General features: G+C 30.2%; 1 protein-coding gene across 2 annotated transcripts in view; it reads right to left on the bottom strand.

The window, feature by feature from the left end:
- Nucleotides 1-14510, bottom strand: part of Aplip1 (JNK-interacting protein Aplip1) — a 51745-nt gene extending 37235 nt beyond the window's left edge. For both annotated transcript variants that reach the window (XM_075373024.1, XM_075373026.1), the window contains exons 1-2: nucleotides 14402-14510; nucleotides 2877-3188 (exon numbers count right to left, since the gene is read on the bottom strand). In XM_075373024.1, coding sequence (XP_075229139.1) covers nucleotides 2877-3188; nucleotides 14402-14484 — 395 coding nt within the window. In that variant the 5' untranslated portion in view covers nucleotides 14485-14510. The remainder of the gene's footprint in view (nucleotides 1-2876; nucleotides 3189-14401) is intronic.
- Between the last annotated feature and the right edge of the window lie 421 nt (nucleotides 14511-14931).

The following is a 14931-nucleotide window of genomic DNA, read 5'->3' as shown; positions in this document are numbered from 1 at the left end:
ATATATATTTTACACTGCCACAGAAATAAATTAATAACATTTACTACTGTAATTGATCCATTCTATATCGTAACAGATCTTAAAACGCTATTTTCAACACAAATAAATCAATACTGAAAATACTATCAATTATTGATTTTGAATAATTTGCATGATTTTTTGTGCCCTTTTATTTACAAGTAAACAAGCAAACATATATACATATTTATATAGCCTATGACACTTCCAGTAATGTAAGGATTCCAATGTGTGGTCATACATCTAAATTGGTTCAGCAGTTTAACTGCTACAATGGAACAAACATACATACATATACCCTTAATACATTACACCTTTTTTTGGGTAGTCATGTAAAAATTGGTCTGAATTTTTTTATTAAACTTTTTGTTACTTTTAGAAATTTGTTAGTCGAGTCATTAATTTCCTCAAATTTATTTTCAACTATATATTGCTCATTAAGTTATTGTTTTCAACTGTCAATATAAACGGTGTATTTGTTTAATCTGATTTTACTATTAAAAGATTGTTTGTATTTAATTTTTCTCTTAATTGATAAATTTTGTATTTTTAATTTTTTGGTAATTCTAGCTGATAATAGTATGTAATTGTTGCTTATCTATAGGATTCTTTGTTGGAATTTATTTCAGAATCTGCATGTCTGACCGGGATGACTTATGTTATTGAATTATTACTTATGTTATTAGTTTATGTGTGTCAATAAATTAAACTTCTGACACACTCTACATTCAACAATGAGTTTACAGAGAGGAGTGTAAACAAAAAAAAAATATATATATATAAATTAATTTGCTAAAAAATTATTGGAAATCAATGTAGCAAGTTTAACTTGACTAATTGCTTTAGATTAGTTATGTATTCTCTCATCAAAATAATGAAAAAGCTCACATAAACATAGGTCTGTAAACACTTCATTAGCAAGTTTCAGCTAGCAAAAGATTTCGTCCAGAATTCAGCTCCCCCAGTGAAATGAAGTCATACTGAGGACGAAATTAATGGTTTCCCATGGATTTTGACCTGAAAAATTGAATAATCTATCTCCACTAGTTTTCATGAAATCCAAAGTAAAACTGAAAAATGTGTTTTCTAAAAACTGTTTTTTTAGGTTTGTATTACAATAACTTTGTTAAATGACTAATAATTACAAAAAAAATATTAACAAAACTTGTAGAGAATTTAATTCTAAAAATAGTGATGTAAATAAGTCCAATAAAAATCAAATAAACATTTTAAAAAATGAAATTTTACTGTAGAAAAAATTGAACAAAAAATAAATGAAATGACTTGCACAAAAAAATTATTGTATTTAATTTTGTTTTATTTTATTTATTTTAATTTAATTTTCATATTTTACAGATACTGTTTAAATTATCTCCTTGACAGTTTATGCAAAATCAAGTGCAACATATAACATCAAAGGAAGCTTTTCTAATAGTGTCACAATTGTTCTTAAGATGTTCAAAAGCATTTAAAATTCTATCCAATAATTATTCTTTGGAATAACTTTTTCTAGGTAAACAAGTTCCTTTAAATGACCTCAAAGATAGTTCAAGAGATTTAAATTTGGGGACCTAGGAGTTCTCACCAGGGGAGCTGAATTGCAGGCAAAATCTTTCGCTAGCAATGACTTCCTAATGAAGCGTTTCCAAACCTGTTTACATGAACTTTTTTCACTATTTCATTATTCCAATGAGAGGAATACACCTGAGAAGTACACTGGTTTCCTTGAGGGACACCACGAGGTAAATATATATATAAATAATTTATTATTACAATCTGATATATAAACCACCAAAACACAGTAATTAGATAAGTTACCATATTGATTTCCAATAATTTTACATAATATATATATATTAATATTTTTATACCATTCTCCGCAAACTCATTGCTGAATGTAGGGCAAGTCAGAAGGTTAATTTAATAAATTAAGTTAAACTTGTAGTTGTTTTAAGATTGATATCTTAAAACTGAACCACATAAACTATTTATTATTAACAAGGCAAAGGGATTCTTCAGCAAAGTAAGAAATTTTTTTAATTAGAAACTGCCTTAACCTGATTAAAAATCTTTATCGTCAATAATAAAAAGATCATATAGTAATTTCTACATGAACTTTGGCCCTACATTGGCTTACATTCAAATAATGTTGTTTTATGAACTTTTACTACATATTATAATTATGAATGTCAAAATTTCTAAAAACCTGTTGGTCTACAACTGAAAATGGCTTCATGAATAATTAGTAAAGGAGCAGTCATTAATCATACACCTTAAAAAATACTCCCTATAGATTTCATACTTTTTTATGTCATACATCATCTAATCATTTTCATATTTAGCCTAAAAAATTCTTTATAAATTTTGTTTAAATTATGAGCCAGTATGTTGTTAAATATTTTCGTTGTATATCACATTATCAATCTATGACAAACTGCTCTCATCAATATATCCTCATTGTACAACAACATACTATATTCATTTTATACAGCAAATTTTTATTTTAGTCTCAAATAATAAATTAAAAATTTTTAAATATGTTTTGAAATAGGTTATTAAAAAAGTTATATTTATGAAATTTGGTTCAGTTTGTCATTTCATAAGTTTAAAACATGATTAATTTTTGAATCTCTAAAAACTGTGGATTTTCTTTTCAATCAATCTGTAAAAACTGGATTACAGAAAAAAATATTGCATCATTAATTCAAGAACTGATGACTGTTTTATAATAAAATAAAAAAGCACTCTATTTTAATTCTGAATTATCTGCTAGCCAACAGGGAATAATAATAGTTCATTATTTTATCTAATAATTATTATCAAAAAACAAAAATGCAAATAAATATAAATTACCTTACCTTATTTGAGATAATGTAGTATCACTATTATTGCAACATTTATTATTATTGTTAGAAGACAAAATTGTTGATGTGTTTTTGATCATAACATCATCATCTGATACTGTAGAAGATATACTGTTTGGTTGTGACTGTAAACTACTAGGTCCGCTACCATTATTGAAAGACTTTTCAACACCTTCATCTTCATTGTCAAAGTCTTCATTATTTTGAACCACTAAATTACCAGAAGCAGATGACAGTATATTACAATGATCATCGCTGATATCATCTTTTGGTGAATCATCATCCAGAACAACATCATGTACCAACCTATAAAACAATTCCAGTTTTTATTTTAGGCTATTAAACTGTTTGCGCATTTTATACATTACCAAAACTTGTAATATATATTACTGAAACAGCTCTTGTGTTTTTAGTTTCAGTTTATAAACTGAAAAATATGTATGTTGAGTACTGCTTACCTTTCTTAGCTTTATTTTTTTATCACTTGTTGATGCATTTCAGAACCAACCATTGTACTGGAACTTTTAAATTTCTGTTAATCTTTATATAACATTTAATCAACGCCCCTCACTATATTTGATGTTGACATCATGCCTTTTCATCATGCTTTTTTCTTCTTATTTATTTGATATTAATGGTTATACTTATCTTTTAATTTTATTTATCTATTTCCTGTTTTCAATAAATTTAACATTCTTGAAAAGGACTTTTTTTAAAAAAAGAACATACCGCAATGAAAATGCAAGAATCAAAGAAATTAATTCATAAATGTGTTGAAGGAAGGAGAATAAACATTTTAGAAAAACTAGAAGTCTTTAAATTAAAAAGTAACAATAAAACAATCATAAATGAACAGACCAACAATGAAGCCTATGTCCTTTTCAAGCACCTCAATTTATTGAAAACAGGAAAACAGTAAAATTAAAAGATAAATATAACCATTAATATAAAATAAACAAGAAGAAGGCCAGATAAGGCATGACATCAAATATAGGGAGGGGGGTATTGACTAAACGCTATATAAAGATAACAGAAATTTAAAAGTATCAGAACAATAAGTTTTGACAATGGAGTGGTTCCAAAATGTATCCAAGTGATAGAAAGAAAGAAGCTAAGAAAGGTAAGCAGTACTCAACATAGAAACTACAGTGACCTTAGCAGAAAAAATAATAGTTATTATTATCTTAACAACAATAAAAAATATATATTTATACCACTATGCTTAATTTACATAAACTGAAACAGAAAAAGAGTTAAATTACGAAATAGTCTATTTCATGGCTTTTATGATCTGCATATTGAAGAAACAATAAACAAATCGCAAAGGAACAATCCAAAAAGTAAAAAATAAAATTTTTGGGATATACTGATATCATTATTGTTTTTTTTTACACGCAGAGTAAGAGAAATTTATTATATTATTTACTGAGAGGAAAGAGAAAATTTTTAAAATAGTAAGTAGAACTTACATAACTAATCATATTAATGAAACTTTTTCTTAAAAAAAAAAAAATATATATATATTTAGAGCTTTTATCAGTTATTTCCTCAGTGGAGTATTTGGTAAAACCATAGCCAACAGCGCCTATCTTAAAAACATCAAGAAACCCTTTCAGTCTGTAATTAATCAATGTTATTTTTTGTTCATTTAATATATTGTTTTATCATTAAGTTTGTAAATTTCATATAATCCAAATGTTTAAGATCTTGGATTTTATATGCTTTATGTAAATGTCCAAATTGTGGTTAATAATTTTTTATGTGCATCCTCTTTCTAAGAAGTATTTGGAAAATTTGTTTCTCCTGTTGTGTGTATTGCCAATATATGCTTTTTGTATCTTGTATATGGGTAAATATGTGTCAAAAGAACTGTAATTGTACAGATAAGAAACTTAAAACCTTACCACTACAGGCTCAACACAGATGTGACATGTACATTTTATGAATGGAGTGAAAAATTAAAACATAAATTAAATTAAATGCTGTGTTTACATTATCAAACGTTTATATACGTTTACAAAAGTTTACCATATTTTTACAAAAGAAATTCTGTGCAACGTTGCATTTTTGGACTCAAGTGATCATATTAGGAGTTTAGCTGATGAATACACTGTGTGCTGACAATTTCTTGTTGAATGTTCACTTTCAGTTCATGGATAATACAAGAATTTTATCCATAAACTCTATAGTTCAAATAGTCCCAAAGGAATAGAGAATACTAGGGAAACTTAGAGAATGCTTAAGCCATCGTTCTCTACTGAATTTCTTCTGTAGAAGTTGCATGAACACGGGCTAGTGAATCGTTTTAAGTTATGACATGTTGCTCTATCTTGTTGGAAAAAGCTGTACTCTTTTTCACAAAATGTTAACTGAGCATAGAATACTTCAAATATTATACAGAACAGTCCATACAAAAAATACTGGTGGCTGCACTTACAATTATCAAAAGCAGCACACTGTACACTGATTTTCTCATCGTGAAGTGATGCTCAAATATCTGGTGGCAATTTTCAGTCATCCAATACCTGGTGTTATAATAATTAACATGTAAAGATAAATGAAACTATGCCTTGTCTGACATGAAATACAGCACCGTGTCTATCAAACCATTAAAATGTTTTTGAGAAGCCAGTCTCAGTAACTAGGGTGTTTCATTTTGCCTGTTTCTTTAAATTTTGCACAGTTGTTAATGATAAGATTTCAAATTGAAATTTTGGAGAATTGTTTGGTAAGATGAGTATTTTACACCACTTTGTTGTCATAACTTATGTAACAAATATTTTCAGATTGGCAGAAATTTTTGTTTTAATATCAGCTATGCTCTCTTGAGTTTTAGCAGAAGGTTATCTATTTCTTTTACATTTGAAACCAACCCTGTTGTTCACCAATTTTTAACCAAATCGTATAAGCTACCATAGCAAATTTAAAAAAAAAAATTTTTAGAAATTTTTCTGCAAATATGTGATTCATTCCTTGAAAGAATCCAGAATGCACATAAGATTCCTTTATGGCAATCTTTTCCTCGATCAAATAAGGCATTTTAAAAAACAACTGTGAGTAATGAAACTATTCTTCACTGAAGTATGAACAGTTTAGAACTGATAATAATAAATGACAGTAGTATTAATCACAACCAATAGTGGTACTATTGTAGTAGCATTAAAGGTGACCTCAAATAATCACAGTTCAAGCCAGCTTGGTTTAGTTTTTATAATTGTATATACAATGGTGTAATTGTATTTTAAGTATAAACTATTATCAATTTTTGTGTTATAACAAATAAAGTAGTAGAAAAAATTATTAATCTATATGATAAAATTTATGATAATAATATGATAATAAAAATAATAGAGAGGAATTAAGAGGCACATACAAAATTAAATGCAACATATGTAACAATATTTATATAAGTAAAACCAATAGATCATAGAAGAGCAAGTATGTTCCTTCTGGCTTAAACTTGACCTTTAACCCCACAAAAAATTAATAACCATGATTTCATTTACCAAAGGTCATGTGACATCAGGTATTACTGTTAGATGTTACTTCAGAGTATGAATAAGGATGATACGTATGCTTGTAAGTGAAGTGTAGTCTAATACAGTCTCAGGTTGACCATTTCTGAGATGTGTGGTTAATTGAAACCCACCACCAAAGAACAGCGGTACCCACAATCTAGTATTCAAATCCGTATAAAAGTAACTGTCTTTACTAGGATTTGAACATTGGAACTCTCAACTTCGAAATCAGCTGATTTTGGGAAGCCGCATTCACTACTAGACCTACCTGGTGGGTATGTGACATCACAACTAACCTAATCTAACCATCAAAAGTATCTCGTGAGCCACAACGCCTCACTAATATGTCATAGGCACCGCAGTAAAAGCAAAAAATCGAAACTACTCACTTTATAGAGAGTGGTAAATTGCAACGAATATACGATACCTTTCATCAACTGGAATTCCGGCCGATGCGACCTATATACAATTATCCGCGGCGACCAAAGGGACTTATTTTTGTCACGGTATTGCACCATTTGCTGCGATAAAAGCGAAATATCGAAAAGAAGTGCTTTATCGCCGACTCCTAAATTCTAAAATATCTGTGAGTTTTTTGCGCAGAGGACTGGTATTTCGATTTTAAGAGGTTGATCTATACATGTATGCACACGAATTGATACTAATCGATTAATACCGTACTATATATTTTTTGTTCCAGCTAATAGCAGTAGTTTATCAGTAGAATATAATGATGTTGAACTTTTGTAACACGTCGTCACATAACTAGGTCACGTCCCCGTGTTATGTGGGACGAATGCCTATGATATTTGTAGAGAGGTTAAGATTACATATATCAGATCAAATAAAGTACTTAATGAAATAGAAACTAAATATGTTAATTTGTTTACAATGTGGATACAACAACGACTACATCACCTGGACTTGTTTATATAGTCGACTATGAAAATGTATACGATGTATATTGTACTGTTGGTTTTGATGAATGGTTGCAAAAGAGAAGACCATAACAGTTCTGTGGTCGATTACCTGGTCACGTTTGGCTAATAAAATTAAAGACCAAAAACTTATTAGAGGTCATAATGCTGTTTTAAGAAACGCATAAGTTGCCGATAAATGGCGAACTGATAAACAAGACCCGACAATTAATGAAGACATCTAATTGTGGTGAACAGGATTTTTCAAACTACAAAACCCATTCTATAATATGGAGAAAGTTGAGGTAATATTGGCATTATGCTCTAGTAAAACAAAATCTTTTAGATATTGCCAAGAGAACGTTTGGGATGTGGTCCGTTCACTCAGACCAGTCGTTTTACCACGACCGAAATAATCCTTATATCGAACAAATATTGCACTCACAAGAACGAAAGAAGAAAACAATCACTATGTCCGATGAAATTCGACGCTGAAAGTTTAATATCAGCTCGTGCTTTTACCGATCGAAATAATTTCTTAATCGAAATCCACATTGATTCTAATGAAAAGTGGGATGACAGTTTAAACGCCGAACGTGATAAAATCAGTCTATACTCGGTTCTTTTCCACGAAATAGGACACGCATTAGGTCTCGAGCATTCAAACGAAAATAAATCTATCAAGTACCCGTATTACTCTACAAAACTGGAATTGGATAACGATGACATTGTAGCTATACAAAGCCTATTTGGAATGGCTGCTGCTTCGAGGAATATAGCGTTTACACCTGTGATCGGAAAGGATGCCGAAGACAACTCCGGTTTTGAATCTTTAACTAAAATACAATTCGTAATCATACATCAAGTTCTTTTCGGTGTCAATGAAAACCTAATATGGATCTTGCAACTAAACATGAATTTCGACAATAAAGAAAAAGCGTACGTATTGAGCGATTGGCTGGCGTTTTTACCTAAGAAATATAAAATAATAAACGGCGTCTACCAGCGACCATCAATTGTGTTGATTGTGTTGATATTATCGATAACATTTAATGTAATGAGTACTTTTTTCTTTAATTCTTTCTTTATACTTGTACAATATATAATCCTTAAGCTTAATGTCAGTATCAACCTCCAGTTTATGAAAATAATACAAAAATCTTTGTATGGAACTTTGCACTTCACAGTTTCAGCGGCGTCGTGTTTGGCTGTTGTGCCCATGCGCACATAGGAAGCTGTACGCAAGGGAGAGAGGGCACTGTCGCTCCCGCAGTGCCGACCCTGGCGTGCGGGTAGAAGATTTTTTTTTTTTACTCCGCGTGTGTATGGAACGATCCTATTTTGTTCCCTTTTCTAGTTTAGTCGGTGGAAGGCTTATGAAAGTGGTTTAGTTGTTTTTTTAGTATCGATCAGAAAATGGTGGAGCAGCACCCTCACTAACTTTAGTTATGAGCTGCCACTGAGTGTAACATTCTGATTTTTCATGATTGTCACATAAATAGGAATAAAATATCCTTTAAATATCTTGGTAATATTTAGATTACTTCCTGAATATCTTGTATATCCCGGGATATATACAGCAGAGGTTTTGGATATCCTAGGGATGTCATGTGCTTTGTGAATATAACATGATGTGAGATGAGGTAAGATTATGACATTTTAAGCAAAGTTTAAGTGATATTCACCTACTAGGTGAAGGTAAAAGCTCAAAACATGCATGAGTAACATGGAAATAGAAGCCTGTGCAATCAGTTATTTTAAATATTACTTGTTATCACACGTATGCGAGTTATATAAAAGCAGTCAATTTGAGATAATTTTGTTCCTGTCTGCATGTCAATTCACACATAACATACTTCCTCTTCAGTTTTCACACTCACTAATCCAAGCTATTTACTCATAATTACTTTATCTGAAAGTAATGATACATTTTATAAAGCCAATCCACTGTTAAAAATGAAGGTATCAGTTGTAAAACTAAAAGTCTCCTGCATTTCTATGGACTTTGCTTGTTAATGTAAAATACATATGGCTTGATAAAGAAGGCAATAAGAAATTAATCCTGTATCTTTCTTTTCATAACTATAATCATTATAGTTATGAAGATAATTATTACAGGTAAGATCTAATCTTTCCTATGTTAAAAAATCTCAAAATTATCTCCACAAAAAAGTAATTTTATAAACCATGTGATCTCACTGTCCAAAATTCTGTAATACTGTAATTTTTTAATACTATTTAAAACTAATGCCATTAATCTGTTATTCCTCTACAAGCCTCTGTACATTACAGCCCTCCTTTACAAAAAATAGATTATAACTGTTACCATGACTGCCTTTACCTCTGAAAACTATCCCTGTGGGCTACAATGATTATTTCTTAATATATTTTATGCAAAATAACATTCACTTAACCCTAGTATGAAATAATTAAGACTACTACAATTTTATTTCAAAAATATCCTCGTATATTCTACTGAGAACCAATACTGCATACACCCTTCACCTTCAGTGCTCAGTGATACAAAGCAGCTGCACTGAAGGTGCTAACATATCAGAGTGGTATCTATTTAGAGCCAGACTAAGGAATGATTCCTGAAAGAGGACAGCAGCTCTTTCAGTAGCTGTTAAGGATGTAGAGTAGATCTGGAAGACTTAAACGGCCATATCAACATCACTCAATCTTCTGAGTATTGCACAGCTGAAAGGAATGGAAAACTACAGCTGTTTTTTATTTTGTCAAGAAAATGTAGCTTTCTGCATGTTCATGTAACAAAGATGGAGGCGCCTTCCTTGGTAAAATATTCTGGAGGTGAACTAGTCCCCCATTCGGATCTCCAGGTGAAGACTGCTAAGGAAGGGGTCACCAGAAAATGAAAAAATACCATTCTACAAGTTAGAGCATGGAATGTCAGAAGCCTAAAAAAGGTTGGTAAGTTACAAGATTTAAAGAGGGAAACGCGTAGGTTAAATGTAGATGCAGTAGGAATTAGCAAGGTTTGGAGGGAAGAGGAAAACGACTTTTGGTCAGGTGATTTTAGAATAATTAACTCAGCTTCAAATAAAGGGCAGGCAGGAGTAGGTTTCTTAATGAACAAGAAGATAGGGATTTTTTATTTCGAAAAGCATAGCAATAGAATCATTGTAATCAGGAAAAAATCAAAACCTAAGCCGACGATTTTTAACATCTATATGCCTACAAGTACCCATAATGATGATGAGGTAGAGGGTGTAAACAAAGAAACTGGCAAAGCAATTACACACATAAAAGGCAACAAAAATGTAATAATAGTTGGGGATTGAAATGCAAACATTAGAAAAGGCATGGAAGGAAATATTGTAGGTGAATACAGGCAAAAGAAATGAAAGACGGGGCCAACTTTGAGTTTTGCACAAAATATAATTTAGTAATTGCCAACACCCAGTTCAAAAATCATAATAGAACAATATACACATACTCTGCACATATTTTAGCCGGGAAATACTGCAAGATATCAGAGAGATGATATCATGGTTAAGCAAAGATTTAGAAATCAACTCGTCAACTGCAAAGCATATCCAGGAGCAGACATCGATAGCAACATAATATAGAAAAAGAATAGTAGAATGTTAAAAAGAAAATTCTTAAATCAGCAGAAGCGAACTTAGGCAAAACAAAGAGAACTGGTAGAAAACCTTAGATATCAGAGGATATATTACAGCTGAAGGATGAGCGTACAAAGTATAAAAATGTTAGTGATGAAGGAGGTAAAAGGAACTATCGACTACTAAGAAATACTATAAACAGGAAGTGAAATTTAGTTGAAGAAGAATAGATTAATGAAAAGTGTTCAGAAGTGGAAAGAGAAATGATCATCGGTAAAATAAATGGAGCATACAGGAAAGTTAAGGAGAATTTTGTAGTACATAAGTTAAAATCAAATAATGTGTTAAATAAAAATGGTACACCGATTTATAATATGAAAGAGAAGGTTGATAGGTGGATGGAATATATTGAGGAGTTATATGAAGGAAATGAATTAGAAACTGGTGTTATAGAGGAAAAAGTGGAAGTTGAAAGGGATGAAACAATACTGAGATCTAGATTTAATTGAGAATTAAAGGATTTGACTGGGAGAAAGGCTTCTGGGATAGATGGAATACCTGCAAAATTACTGTGCAGTGAGGAAGGGATAGATAAATTATATAAACTGGTGTGTAATATTAACAAAAAAGGGAAAGTTCCATCAGATTTCAAAAAGAGTGCCATTGTTATGACCCCAAACAAAGCAGGAGCAGATAAATGTGAAAAATACAGAACAATTAGCTTATGCAATATACAACTTATGTATAAAAAATTTTAACTAGAATTCTGTGCATAAAAATTGAGAGGAGAGTGGAAGAGATGTTAGGAGAGGATCAATTTGGTTTCAGGAAAAGTATAGGGATAAGAGAAACTATTTTAGTGCTAAGATTAATAATATAAGGAAGATTACAGAAAAAAACCAACATATATGGTATTTATAGACTTAGAAAAGGCATTCGATAATGTAAACTGGAGTAAAATATTCAGCAATTTAAAAAATTTAGGGTTCAAGTATAAAGATAGAAGAATAACTGCTAACATTAACAGGAATAAAACTGCAACAGTAATAATCGAAGAGCATAAGAAAGAAGCAGTAATAAAAAAAGAAGTCAAACAAGGATGTTCTCTATCTCCGTTACCTTTTTATCATTACATAGAACTAGCAGTTAGTGATGTTGAAGAACAGTTTAGATCCGGAGTAACAGTGCAAGGTGAAAATATAAAGATGCTAAGATTTGCTGATTTTATAGTAATTCTAGCTAAAAATAAAAAAAAGATTTAGAAGAAACAATGAATAGCATGGATGAAGTCCTATGCAAGAACTACCACATGAAAATAAACAAAAACAAAAGTAATGAAATGTAGTAGAAATAAAGTAGATGGACCACTGAATACAAAAGTAGGGCGAGAAAAGATTATGGAGGTAGAAGAATTTTATTATTTGGGAAGTAGAATTACTAAAGGCGGATGAAGCAGGAGAGATATAAGCAGTGCCAAATAGCACAGGCGAAATGAGCTTACATTACAAGCTTTGTCAGAAATACAATTTGCTTACATCAAAAATTAATTTAAACAACAGAACAGCCTTTTTGAAAGTACGATTGGATATGTTTGGAGTGTAGCTTTATACAGAAGTGAAACTTGGACGATTGGAGTACCTGAAAAGAAAAGATTAGCTTTTGAAATGTGGTGCTATAGGAGAATGTTAAAAATCTGATGGGTGGATAAAGTGACGAAGAGGTGTTGCAAATTGGTGAAGAAGCATTTGGAAAAATATAGCTCAAAGAAGAGACAGACTTATAGACTGCATTTTAAGGCATCCTGGAATAGTCACTTTGGTGCTGAAGGGACAGGTAGATGGAAAAATTGTGCAGGAAGGCAACATTTGGAATATGTAAAACAAATTTTTAGGGATGGCGGATGTAGGAAGTATACCGAAATGAAATGACTGGCATTAAACAGGAAATCTTGGAGAGCTGCATCAAACCAGTCAAATTACTGAAGACAAAAATTGTTTATTTTCCATTTTGAATGGACCAACCACCACAGTCTGGAATTATCTTTGGAATAAATTTTTTTTAAAAATTGATGCACATGAATGTCTGAGGCAAGACAATTGATAGTATTCTGGAATAAAACAGTTTCACTTCACCACAGTTTAATACCATTATAGACTAAAATATATCAAACATGAAATTAATATAACAAACTAATTATTTTGTTATAAATTTATCAACAAAACTAATGAAGAATTCATCATAAATCTTTATGAAGTACTTACATAAATCAGTTAACACAACTTTTGGATTGACTAGGCAGGTGCGTAATTTACTATGTTGAAACACCCCTTTGATAAAAAGTTTTAAGAAATAAAATATACTAAGTTTTTTCTTTAATTAAAAAATTTTGCAACAAGATTTCTTATTATGCTCAGAAATGAATATTGTGTAATGAAACAATTTTTTAAAAATAATTTTAAAATGATTATTTCAAAATTATTTATCAAGATATTACTGCAATGTAATCTTCAACATTTATTTATAAATATCAGTGGCCTGATTTTTCAATTGTTTACCATTAAGAAAGTTTACAAACATTACTTATTAGTAAAAGGTACACTGAAAAATAATCATACTGTTTATTCCTTTAGACATAGTTTACTTACTTTTATTTTCTAACTTTATATCAGTTCTAACATATAAAAATTAATTGCTATACTTTTTTATACATCAATAAATTTAATACAGAGTTCTTTAACATTTTTAACTCTAAATACATTATGAATTTTGAATATGGCTAATTTCTTTTCATCATAGGTTTTGTGGTTGATGTCTTTCCTGAGAAATTAACTGTGGTCTATTATGATACAGCAAATGGAAGTTATAACACAATCATACAAGTGCATGACAATTTATAATTTGTAGCCTCGTTTATAAATGAATAAGAAGCATAAAAATACATTTAACAAAACAACAAGAAATTAATTAAAATCTTTATAAGGTGTGCAAAACCATTAAATATTAACACTTTTCTATATCTGTAACAATAATTTAGTTACTCTCCACAATTCTACTTTACAACTTTAAAGAAAACTTATGTTAAATAAAATTTACGCATTTGTTATATTAAAAACTGTAAATATGAAAAATAACAAAACCCCCGTAACATCTTTTTACAAACAGCTCCTTTTAATGCAAGAGACAGTTTGACGCTTTCTGGAAAATACATAAAATCGTATGTAAGCCACCAAAATTTGTTATTTTCTACAAACCACTGTGGATAAGGAAAACAATGACATATTTTTTTAACACTTTTTAACAAGGCTTGAAACTGACCACGTAGTTGATAAATTAATTATGAAAATGAATTTAAAAGGGTAATAAAAAATTAAAATTAAGCTAGGTTACGGTACGGCTCGAAGATATACATGTTAAATAATAATAAATAACTCACTGCGTTATAAAATATTTAAATGGAAAACATTATATATAATAAAGGATATAAAAATACTAAAACCTACGTGTAACATTGAGTGGGAGCTTTAATGTGCTGTGGTAAAGTCTCAAAATGATCTCGGAACTCTTCAAATTCTGTGTCAGCCATATTCTTCTGGGTTGAAAGCTGCGCGCGTCTTCTATTGATTGCAAACCCTCATGCGTCAATAAGATTCAGTACTAAGAGGGAAGATTGTCATGTTTCAATACATCGGTATCTAAATTATTTGGAACGTTATTTACTGTAAATAATATTTGAAGTAATTAATATAAAAGTGTTAATGAATATATTAAAAAAGAACAAACATAAATTTTAATTTCATTTTATTTCTTCCCGATAGTTGCTAATTTCGTCATTTACGAGAAGGAAAAAATTAAAACAGACAAACATAAATGGTGAAATATAATCATTCACTACTAATCTGATGTTTAGAACAAAAATGTTTACATCAGTTTTTAAAAAAATAGTATGACCAAAGACGATGAAGTGCACTTTACCCATACTACAACTTTCCGTTATGTTTCTTTATCCCAACTAACTATTGACACTAATAGC

The sequence above is a fragment of the Lycorma delicatula genome, chromosome 8 (genome assembly GCF_047948215.1).
Source record: "Lycorma delicatula isolate Av1 chromosome 8, ASM4794821v1, whole genome shotgun sequence".
In the NCBI taxonomy this organism is placed as follows: Eukaryota; Metazoa; Arthropoda; class Insecta; order Hemiptera; family Fulgoridae; genus Lycorma; species Lycorma delicatula.
The sequence above is the reverse complement of the archived record's forward strand: the minus strand, read 5'-3'. Positions and strand labels throughout refer to the sequence as shown.